This window comes from Glycine soja, chromosome 8 (genome assembly GCF_004193775.1).
Source record: "Glycine soja cultivar W05 chromosome 8, ASM419377v2, whole genome shotgun sequence".
Lineage (NCBI taxonomy): Eukaryota > Viridiplantae > Streptophyta > Magnoliopsida > Fabales > Fabaceae > Glycine > Glycine soja.
In genome coordinates this window covers 9,458,810-9,470,522 of record NC_041009.1, presented here as the reverse complement: position 1 = coordinate 9,470,522, position 11,713 = coordinate 9,458,810, and the positions used below count along the sequence as shown (strand labels likewise).

The window sequence follows — 11,713 nt, the reverse complement described above, 5'->3', positions numbered from 1 at the left end:
ATAATAATACTAAATAAAGGGATATCCTTTTTTATAAAAAAAATCATTTTTCCTTTAACTATTATATATCTCTTTACAGAATATTATAACTATTTATATTATTTTCTATTTAATTTTTTAACATCTATATTAATAATAGAGTAAATATCCATCTTTTGATTTTCACATTTTTTACTTATTTTATATTATTTTTAGGTCAAAGATGACGGATATCGCCTAATTCACCAGATTAGCAATAAATCTCCTTTATGATACGTGACTATCATTCGTTTAAAAAATTGTATATACAATAAAAATCAAATATACAGATTCTCTTATTAAATAAATTATTCTCATTCATATAAATAAGTCATATATTGTTATCTCAACTCTATTACGTATTTTATGTTTAATCACATATCGATATATTAATATTTTAACAATTTTGCCTATAAGATTGCTTTCCATAAAAAATACTAATAGTAGTGTTTACATAAAAAAAATATGAATATTTGTAAGAATATATATATATATATATATATATATATATATATATATATATATATATATATATATTCAAATCATTTTATATTTCTGTATATATTATATCATTCTAATTTATATAAATCTGTGTTAAAAAAAAAGTCATCTAAAGTAAATATATTATTTATCTAGTCAAATTTGATCTAATTCAAAATTTAGATTCAAATATAAAATTAAAAAAATCCAAACTTGACTGATATGAATTTTTCCTTAGTGATTGAGGGCTTTTTTTTTTTTTTTATGATTCAATTGAGGCCTTGAAAAATTATAGGATAAGACATATAAGATAAATTTGACCTTAAGGCATTACAAATAAAACTTGAAGCTACTTCAAAAATAAGAGTAGACCTAGACATCTCCTTAATCAATACATATTAACATGTTGATTGATTTCACGTAAAATATGAAACCTAATTGACAATCCCTTGATTAAGATTAACTTTTTGTTTCTCTCTCACCCAGCTATAGCATGAGTAAGTAAGACCACAACCTTTAGAAACAAAATTAATCATCACTTTGGAGTTCAAAAACACTTTTATCTTGCAAAATTCTTGCCCCCTGTACTAATTTGAGACCATGTAAAATGCCTCATAACTCGACTTTTAAACTTGAGCATTCTCCAAGATTAGCAGTTAAACCACAAATAAAGCAATCATACCCATCCGATGACGGATTCACACTTGAATACATATAAATATCATTAATATGTATATTTGTTCCTTCTAATTTTATATATTTCAAACTCCTATCCTTAATTTTTTTATTTCTTTAATGATAATAATTATTAATTTTATTTTTAAATAGATTGTCTAGTATTTTTTTGTAACACAAATAAAAGCAATCATATCCATCCAATTTTTTCTTATAATCATATTATTGATACAAATTATTCATTGATGATTAATATTTGTTAAGGAATTCATATTTTTTCATTCACAAAACTCAAATCCAAATATTTTACTTAAGGAGATCAAATTTAGACAACTACTTGTATGAGTTTAGATTGTGAACAAAATTCCATATTAAATAATTTAGGAGAATAAATACATCATACCTTAGAAATACTTTTTATTTATTTCTCTTTCTCCTATTTTCAAATGCATCGAGACATAGTAGCGTATACATGCAAATAACCTAAGCACTATTCTGGAATAATAAAAAAGATTAAAAAAACAACGAAAATATGGTTGTTAAACCAAATGAAGATAGGTTTCCGAAGGAAAAAATAAAATAAAGATAGGTCTGGTTATTTGTTCATTGAATAATCGTGGAGTAAAAGTGTGACTCAAAGAGTATTGATCCACGAAGAATACAATGATTGATACTACTACCACTACTAATATTTATATTTATTGCGTATACTTAACAATTTGCCGAAAGCATATCATTTAACGATGCTCTCTTTCTATATTTCGCCTTCTGTATTTCGGGTCGCGAATTTTGAGTCTTGTAGTATTACGAGTTATGACTGCTGCTATCTTCTGCCTCTTTATGATAATGAGGTAGCCATGTCGGTGTATGATTTCACCTTTTAAATTTCAACAGTATTCAATTCATTCAGTTATTAGTTAGCAGACTGCAAACCAAACTACGAATCAAAAGAAAAACAAAAAAAAAAAAGAATCATAAAAGACTGCAAACCTAACTACCTGTTTGATATTTTTAACTAAATTTTTTTAATCTAATCAGTAAATTTTCAAAAAATTAGTATCAAGCATGACGACCAATTATCAGGAGCATTCTCTACCGCTGAGCTAACAGCCCGTCGTGAGTCATTTTATTTCGATATTTTCATACTTAGAATAATCCAAGGAATATGAGAGGTATAAGAACTGCTAAAGGTACTAAAGAAACAACAACTACTAATTCATCAGCTAATATATTTCCGAAAAGTCGAAAAATAAGAGATAAGAGCCGCCATCCACGCACAAATACCTTTATATTTTTGGTGTAGAAAGTCTACAATTCAGGATCTTGCGCTGCACGGATTTCTTGAGAAACGAAGTCATAGGCACGTAAGTTCAGGGCCAAACCGATATGATGATTCACCCGTAAAATCAAAACTAAGTATTACTTGTCAAAAAGGTTTAATCCCTGAAAAATGGGGATTGGGGACAGGCACATCACAATTATTATAATTAAGTAATAATTTGCATTCATCAGGGGCATGGATTTGGAAACCTTAAATGAATCTTGTTAATATCTTCAATTACTTCAGATGCGAGCTCGATCTTGCATGCATTTAGAACCTCCTGAAGCTGCCATGATTTGGTAGCCCCAAAAACAGCACTAGCGACAAGGGGGTGTCGCAAAACAAAAGCTGCTCAAAACAAAAAAGAACAGGAATAGGAAAATTAGGATAGAGTATAAAAATAAACTAATGCCCCACAAATCCACAACCTCTAATGGATAAGCTCAAGGACCATAATCAATAACATAGTCAATGGATGCTTTAAAAAAATGAAAAAGCATGAGTTAATTGCAAATGATGGATAAAATTGCATTAAGCTTGTGCGTCAATAACCATCTCCAGTAATGCTAAGATACTACTAAATTAAACCATTTTTTGGCATCCTTTTAAAACAAGACAAAAAAGGAAGGAAAAAAACATAACATTCTTGTTTATTTATTTAGAAGAAGCCAATGTACGGCATCCAATATCATTAAAAGAGGCAAAGGAGCGAAAACTCCAACTTTGAAGGCATGACTTGTCCCCATTTACCAAACTTCTATCAGTATTGACAGTTGACAGATTTCCCATTATTGAGTTCTACATACGCTCTTTGTTATTGATTACCCATGAATTTACTTAAAACAAATGCATGGGACTAAAAAAAAAAAGCAATGCCAGAGTCAGTACAAGTCCAGCTACCAAACTACTTTAGGTAATAGCATTTTAGCAACTCCTCCTTGTAATTGTGAACGGTATCAACTATCAACCAATATGGCTGATCCACCATATGATTTAATATTTGATGCACTTGGAGTCATGCAAATTACTGAGATACCCTACCCCAAATCACTCAATATAAAGGGGGTGGGGACGAGGGGTTGCACATGAAGATCTAGGAAAAGATTATCAAACCTATAGCCAGAGATACAGGATGAAGACCATATGTTTTTGCAATATCAAGGTATTCCTGCAAAAGGGGAAAGATATGAATATGGAGATTAAAATCAGTAAACAGAAGAAATAAATAGGAACAAGAGATTCTAATTAACAACAGTTAACCATGAGGTTCAGTTTTAAATGTGCACAGTCCACACCTATGATAAATCAGCATGTAGCTATTGCACATGCTTTAAGTTCTAAGGCTATCAGTTCAAATTAAAGCAATTTTCCTCATTCACATCACATCATTTGCTTTTAAATTAAGCAAAATTTATGTATGCTAATCAAAACATGCAAAAATGTGTTTTAGAAACTAAGGAAATGTAACATTTATATTCCAATAAGCTAATCAAAGTATTAGCATTGCAATCTGCAACAATGTTGAGGAGAATTCACTTACCATGGTAGCAGCCTTTATAATTTTCTTGGACAAGTTGTACCTAGATTCTCCTTCTGAATACTTCCCTATGAATAATAACAATAGTATCAGTTGGATAAACCCATACTTACCAAGAACATTTATTTTTCCCTTTCCTTCCTTCAGTGTTGGGAAGGAGGGCAAGAGGTGAAAAAGCTTGATAATACAAAACGTATCTAAAAAGATGTCAATTAACCTTTAAACAGATTTAAACGAGCTTCTGTTGGACCACCGCCTGGAGAAAAATATTTCCCTGAAAGTATACCCATTGCCAGGGGACTGTAGGCCAACAAGCTAATACTGAAAAGAGAAATAATTATCAAACAATGAGGCTTTCATAGAAAATGCAGGAGAACGATTTAGACCAACAAATGTAGTAAATGTTATAAATTTTCATGAATTAAGCTTCCAATGTTCCATCCATCTGAATTAAATGGAATTTTATGACTCTGCTTGTATAAAAGCTGAATTATATAGTATAAATCTGCTTGTTAATGTTTAATCTATTGTACCCTCTCAATTATGTCCTCAAACCGGCAACATTTCATATCAATCCAAGTAACAACTTCTCAGAATATCTTAGATAGGCTTCTTTTATGAAGCCCAAAATCAAGTAATATCAAACTTATATTTTTAATAATTGTTATGAGCCAACCATCCTGATCCTAGAAACTCAAGTTGTTGGGTGAAGACACATAAATGATTTTGTATCTAACATGTCCCCTCTGGAACCTTTGGGCTTAAAGTGTGGACAATGCACTAGCCTACCCTACCTTGTACTGAAATTTAACTTTTATCTAAAAGAATAGGGTCAACAAAGATCAAACTCTAGACCACTTAGTCATAGAGGCTTTGATACCAGTCGAACCATGTTGTAAACCATCCTAAAAGGAAGTTGCTAGGTGAAGGCACATAAATGATTTCATATCTAACAATAATATTAAATACCTCTCCTGATGGCAGCATTCGGCCATTGCAGAATCAAAAGTTCTACATAGCAGGCTATATGAATTCTGTCACTAAACAGAAAAAAATTAGTGTCAGAAATAAACTTTCATAGAGGAAATTGTAGGGTGAGGGTTCCATGACGTAAATAATAAAAAATACAGCCAGAGTTGAACAGTAAGTGATCAAACCTGCAGAGATACTATCTTCAGGTGTGAAGCATATTTTTCAGCAACCTGAATAAACTTCATCAAGCCATAAGGTGTTTCATTACTAAGACCAACATATCTGATCTGCAAAAAATGCATTCATTTTCATACTCATGAATCATGATTCGAGAATTACAATAGTGACAGGTTGACAATTGAAACTATTTAACAATACCACTTGCCTTCCCAGCTTTCACAGCTGCACTGAGAGCTTCAAGTTGTTCATCTATACTGATTGAAGCATATTGTTGGACTGGGTCATACTCAGTTTCTCCAAACATTGGAACATAACTACAAGGATTGGTGTAACGTTTCAAGAGTTAAGATCCATATATGCATGTTCACTGGGACAAAAATAAGAAAACCAGCAAACATGTAATATTCAAAAACAGTGTAAAAAATGTCCAAATATTTAAACTAAAAAAAAAATACAAACCGATCAGGCCAATGAATTTGATAAAGATCAATATAATCCATTTGCATCCGCAACAAACTGCATAAATTCAATAACAAAAGCTTTCAGAGTTTATTACTAGAAAGAGAATCATAAAATGCAAACTTTATATTATCTTATATCTGTTCTAAACAAGCACCCCTCCTCCCCACTTCCACCCCCACCCAAATGTTTCTCTTGAGTGTATATTTTGAGGAGCCATCACAATCAAAAACTCCATTACTATTGTTCTGATCAATTTTTTTTTTCTTTCTTATTCGATAGTCCAGCTGAAACTCTATAAAGCCTTTTTTTTTTTGGTGGGTGGGGGGGTCAACAAGACTTGCCAGAGTATCAAAATCATTTGTTTTTGGTCTAGTTTTCTATATTAAGGTTTTGTTTGGATAAATACACGCATTTATAGGACAAGAAAATAAGAAGGTAAAATTAATTGAACTTTTCCCATAAGCTAAAATCAACTTTTGGAGAAGTCAAATGAGAAAGCTTCTATGAAAGTTATGCGTGTAAGTTAATTTTAGCTTTTTATTTTCTTACAAGTGTTTATGGAGCAAAAAAGATGTAAAACAGTTTGTACTAGTATTATTTGTCCACCATCTCTCCGATCTTATAGACATTGAGATAGTGACTGCTGCAAGCAAGATTGGATTAACTTTGTGGTTATGCGATATACAAAAAAAAAATGTAGGATGTGAATTGAGAAAGAATTAAGGGAGGAAGTAACCTATTATCAATGGCTTCAGTAATATTAGCGGCATCCAAACATTTAGGACCCCCTCTAATCCAAGTCATCTGCCCAGAAGGTCCAGCAACCTAGGCTTGCAATAAGAACAACTTGAGCTAAACAAAAGAGACAAGGCAACATAAATAGCCACAAGACAGAAGAAGAGAACCTTAGTGGCAATTACGAGGCTATCCCTGGGGATTTTTCGTTGAGAAATCCAACGGCCGAGACACTCTTCGCTCCTGCCGCACGTGTGAGCGCGCTGAGGCACGGGATACATTTCGGCGGAGTCGAAGAAGTTGATGCCGGCATGGAAGGCTTGGTCCATAAGCTGGAACGACTCCGCCAGCGTGTTCTGCTCCCCGAAACTCATGCTTCCTAAGCAGAGCCTCGACACTGTGAGATTAGGAGCCAGCTTGAAGAGAGGAACACCTGACATTGCCTTTAACTACATCGTACATGCAAATACTTTCAATACAAATATCAAATTGCTTAAAGTGGAGGACCCAGAAGCAACGCAAACAATTGAGTTGCCTTACCTATGTATGTATGAGTGCGAAGGGAGAAAGCACGGAGAAAAGAATGTGATGGATAATGTGTGTGTGAGAGAGAGACAGAGTAAGCTATGGTTTTTGACAAGAAATAAAAAGGGGCAACAAAAAATAAACATTTAAGTTGATAAAACTAAGGCTAAATAGTGAAATTCCTCTAAATATAAAAACTTACCATGTTGAGCAGCAGAAGATGAGTGGCTATGCAACAGCTCCATCTGTCTCTGCTTCCCACCGCTCCCGAGGTTGTCACCAACGAAGGCCTCGTGGAGGAAGCATGGGAGATTGTCAACGACATCTTTCTCGCCACAGATGGTCCCAGGACACTTGGCAGGTAAACTAACTTACTGTCTGCTACTGTGTCATGGTTGGTTCATAGTTCATAGTTCATACTAATACTAATACAGCACCTGTTGGTTCCAGCTGAAGAAGGAAACTATTTTGAGCAATTCCATTCAGACAAGATCATCACACGAATGCTCTCCAGCTTGGCCGATCCTTATACTCGCTTTCTCTCCCCTCGTGAGGTATCTACACTAGTCATCATTCTCTCCACTCTTCTTTTTTCTTCATTCTCTTCCCTGTTCTTTGTTTTGCATATATGTGATAGGATTCTATAGACTGTGGTGATTTCTACTGCTGTGCTTCTCATGTTTCATACTTAATGAATGACATATCAACTTTTTTCGCTGTTAAAAGTTCTCCATGATGGCAAGGTATGACATGACTGGTGTTGGGATAAACCTTAAGGAAGTTCCTGATGAAAATGGAGACCTCAGACTGGAGGTACTGGGAATTATATTGGATGGTCCTGCTCATTCTGCTGGTGTTAGACAGGTACAAAAAGATGATTAACATTCTTCAAATTTTCCAGATCTTCAATATCTGCATTTACATCCTCTCTTGCCTTAGCTTTTATGTTTATAATCAATGAAATAAATATGTCAAATTAATCATGCTATGCACTATAATTGCTACACAAGCAATCTCTCATATCCATCACTTCTAGAAATAAATATGTCAGACTTTTCTAGGTTGGACAGTCCACAGCCCCTCAAGCATTGAGCCTGAAGGGCATTCGTGTTTCTAACAGTCTGCCTTTTCTAGGCTGGATGGCCCAAGTTGATAGTTGCTTACATGCTGAAGTAGTAACATCTCCAATTGCTTTGGCATCCTTTTTTGGTTTTATGATTTCATATTCAATTTCTGTTAACTATCATGTGAATTCAGAGTTAGAAATTGTATATATAGTTGTTACTTTATTTTATTCTACTGTAGGAAACACTTATCTTCAAAAAGTCTGCTATTTTGTGATGCTTATTCAACTGTTCTTTTGAACACATTTTAGTTGCTTTGACGTGTCGTTTTCTAATGTCTTCATGACAGGTGATCTACACTGTTGGAAGAGATCCTTAGTTACAGAAAGCTATTGTTACAGATACTTCACCATTGATTAAAGCTCTTGTTGTAAAAAAAATTCTACGTCTGAATTTTTTTATCACTAAATTAACTTCCTGGAACTATTTGTACTTCTCAATTTCTTTTTTGGTCTATTATTGGGGCAGGAATAATTCAAAGACATCTGGTTTGATGAAATTATTGATTGTTTGACTGATAAATAGCGATTCTAGATGCCCATTTGATAAACTTTGGTAACATGAACATTAGATATTCCAAACTACAAAGATAGGGAAAAATCTAAGATTCATTGAATTTGTTGTCGATTTTTTCCCTTTAAATAAAGGAGCAGATAAAGATTTTAGATTTGTGCAATATGTGAAGCTATGTTGGATATGTTATGTATGATAAGTAATGATTTGAGTGCAAACACTTGGAGGAGTAACAGAATTTCCCACTATTGAAAACTATGATGGATATGTTATGTATGATGGATCAATGATTTATTGCCACCATTTGAGTAAATACAAACTTTTCACCTTAAGGTATTCACTTGGCACATTCAGGAGTCAGTGCTCAATTTCCGTTTTTTTTGTAGATGATATATTCCTAGTTGATCAGTTGAATTTCTAAATTTGAGTTGTGGAGATAAGCTTTCGAATCCAAGTGTTTTTGGTTAAGAATACAAAGTGCCTTTTAAATTCAAAGGCAACTTCTACTGGGTAGTAATAAGACTAGCCTATAGGTGATAATGTCAAGGTGGATGAGTGACAAAAGTAAATTAAGAATAAGAACAAGTGTGTATTTGGGACAAAAGGGGAGCATGCCTACTGAGGAGATGATAGATAGTTAAGTAATATGAGGACTGAGGAGAAATCCAACTGGTGACCCTATGCTAAAAGTGGATCCAATGGGATATAGTTTGATAATAAATGATAGAGGAGGGCAGGAGAAAAAAATTAGGAAACCATTTTTCAAATATGGATTTATTGAAAATTTGGTTTTTGATTGGGTCCAATTCAACAATGGCATCATTTGGTCAATCTAGCTGACTACCCTGGTGAGATACTTGATTTATTATAAAATTCCACAAATTCATCATAAATAAAATAAGTTAAAGAACGTCTGAGAATATGCTCTAGTTTTCTGGACTTTTTCATTACCCCTTGCACTTGACTTGCTAAAATTTTGAATTAAGTTGAGATCTTATATGTTTGATCATTTTAGAAGGTTATTCTCGATGTGTGATGAAGTGTTTTCCCATCATATTGAGCAAGGTCATTCAAGCGAACATTAAAATAGTTTATTTATGAGTGGTCATTATATATCATTGATCAGTGGGATTATCAGTTTGTGGACTTCATGACAAGCTTATGATTGCTTTTTGGTTTGAACCCTTGCAGATTTTAGTAAATGACAAAACTGCTAGTGCAAGTAAAATAGTGAGGAGCTCAATTTCTTAATATATTAATTGTTTGATCTTTCACTCTTACTTTTATGATGTCACTATAGGTCTTGTAATTATTTCAGGTTGCTTCTGCACTTCATGATAATTGTAGAGCTGTTCTTGTTGGAAAACGCACATATGGCAAGGTTTATGAACTTTTTCCATCACTGCTGTATGGTTCAAACAATGTAGACTTTGATCTGCATTCTTTGTTCTGAGGGTCCCATATCTGAATGCACATTTCTTTTAAACATGTTACCTATATTATATGATGTATATCTTTTTGAAGGAGTATCACAAAGACTGCAATGTTTTCCTTGTTTTATAAAATAGTAGTATTTTTTCTCCGTTCTGCCTCTCTTTCTAAAGGGAAGATAATAGAAGAAAATCATATCGATGTCTTCAAGTGACTTGGTATATTTGCAATGGTTTAGCTCTTACACACGTATAATTACGTGATGCATTCAGTGTAGTTGTAACAGCCTCTTCATGACACTTCAATGTTCTATGCTTCTAACAGGGTCTAATCCAATCTGTATTTGACCTTGATGATGGATCTGGTGTAGTTAGCACTGTTGGGAAGTATGTAACACCAAATCACAAGGAAATAACGGCAATGGAATAGAGCCCGACTTTCAGGTACAATTATTTTTTCCTTTTCTTTTTTTCCTCCGTAGTCAAAATGGTAATATGGTGCATGATCTGAGCCCAATTTTTGCAGCATGGGATGATACCAGCCGACATCTTAAAAAATGCAGTATGCCACAACAGGGATAAAGCAGTTTCTTTGGTATTCCAACACAATCCTATGCTTTGGATTTATAATTTAAATTGAAACTTTTGAAGAATCTGCTTGCTGGAAGCTGCCATGTATATCTCAAGAATTTCAAGTTTAATATAGATATATGCCTGAATGGTCTGCCTAGCCTTCTTGGCTACAATTACATTTAATTTAACATACATTGGCTTAACACCCAAGATTGGCTTGGAACATTTGTAACTGTTCCATTCAAGATGAAGTGTATAGATTTCGTTCCTAGTGGCAAACTTGATAAAACAAAAGTGATTGTTGCTTAATTAGGTAGATGATACAAATTTTTTATTGGAGGGAGAGTGACTTAATAAAATGCGACTATACATATATTATGTGTTTGATGCCCTTTAGAAATAGAATATCACATGATTAAAGAATTAAAAAATAATTACCGGTAAAGAAATAAAATTTGGAAGTGAGTTATTAATAATTAATAATGTTTATATGTTGGGACTTTGATATGCCCTTACTGCAATATGAAGAATCTTTTCGGCTTCCGATTGCATTTTGAATTTCTTATTTTTTTCAAGAATATCTTTTATTTCTTCTAACTGTTCCTTTCCTCCCCCCCCCCCCCCACCCCCCCCCCCCCCCACCCCCATTATTTATAACAGAAATATTTTAAGTTAAACTATGTTCGACTGAAAAGTCTGATATTGAAATAACCTTTTTTTTTATACACATAATTATTAAAATAACTAAAAGGTGTAAAATGATAATAAAAAATAATAAAATCATAATTTATTTAAAAAGAATAATCAATAAATTTGATAAATATATTAAGGATAAAAAATTAAAAAAAATAAAAGCTAATGTTTTTTAAAAAAATATTACTTAAAGGTCAAGTAGCATTTAAAAAAAATAAAAACCAGTAAAAAAAATTGGGTTGATAAAAAAATTGAAAACCAGTAAAAATGCTTTTAGGACATAACCTTAAATTCTGGAATATACACTTTTTTTTTCTTACAATAGACAACTTAGATTTGAGACAAGGTTGCTTAAGCATGACAAGATTATCCCAAGTTCTTGTTAGACAAGGCAGCAGTAGCATAACTTGAGTTTCTTGGGAAAGGAATCGTACTTCGAAAACATTCCAGAGGAACTACTTATTCATTCAGGGAA

General features: G+C 32.9%; 2 protein-coding genes across 5 annotated transcripts; one reads left to right on the top strand and one right to left on the bottom strand.

The window, feature by feature from the left end:
* Positions 1–1,748: 1,748 nt before the first annotated feature.
* LOC114422554 (protein tas-like) lies at positions 1,749–7,016 on the bottom strand. Of its 3 annotated transcripts, XR_003668694.1 has the most exons (12): positions 6,921–7,016; positions 6,551–6,829; positions 6,382–6,470; positions 5,643–5,699; positions 5,389–5,497; positions 5,189–5,290; positions 5,001–5,065; positions 4,249–4,352; positions 4,035–4,099; positions 3,608–3,662; positions 2,458–2,842; positions 1,749–2,050 (listed from the first exon to the last, which is right to left on the bottom strand). XR_003668694.1 is itself a non-coding variant. In XM_028388971.1 (11 exons), exons 2-11 carry the CDS (start codon positions 6,818–6,820, stop codon positions 2,682–2,684), a joined length of 1,077 nt encoding a protein of 358 aa, XP_028244772.1. In that variant the 5' UTR covers positions 6,821–6,829; positions 6,921–7,016; the 3' UTR covers positions 2,267–2,681. The 3 variants fall into 3 exon arrangements, 1 of the variants encoding a protein (XP_028244772.1); XR_003668695.1 differs by lacking the exon at positions 6,921–7,016 and having other exon boundaries at positions 6,551–6,841; XM_028388971.1 differs by lacking the exon at positions 1,749–2,050 and having other exon boundaries at positions 2,267–2,842.
* On the top strand, positions 7,012–10,816 carry LOC114422555 (carboxyl-terminal-processing peptidase 1, chloroplastic-like). 2 transcript variants are annotated; one of them, XM_028388973.1, is made up of 7 exons: positions 7,012–7,266; positions 7,340–7,459; positions 7,632–7,769; positions 9,734–9,772; positions 9,861–9,923; positions 10,298–10,416; positions 10,499–10,816. In XM_028388973.1, the coding sequence occupies exons 1-6, from the start codon at positions 7,126–7,128 to the stop codon at positions 10,400–10,402; spliced, it is 606 nt and encodes a 201-aa protein (XP_028244774.1). In that variant the 5' UTR covers positions 7,012–7,125; the 3' UTR covers positions 10,403–10,416; positions 10,499–10,816. The 2 variants fall into 2 exon arrangements, with proteins under 2 accessions (XP_028244774.1, XP_028244773.1); XM_028388972.1 differs by lacking the exons at positions 9,734–9,772; positions 9,861–9,923; positions 10,298–10,416; positions 10,499–10,816 and adding an exon at positions 7,967–8,299 and having other exon boundaries at positions 7,023–7,266; positions 7,356–7,459; positions 7,649–7,769.
* Positions 10,817–11,713: the final 897 nt, after the last annotated feature.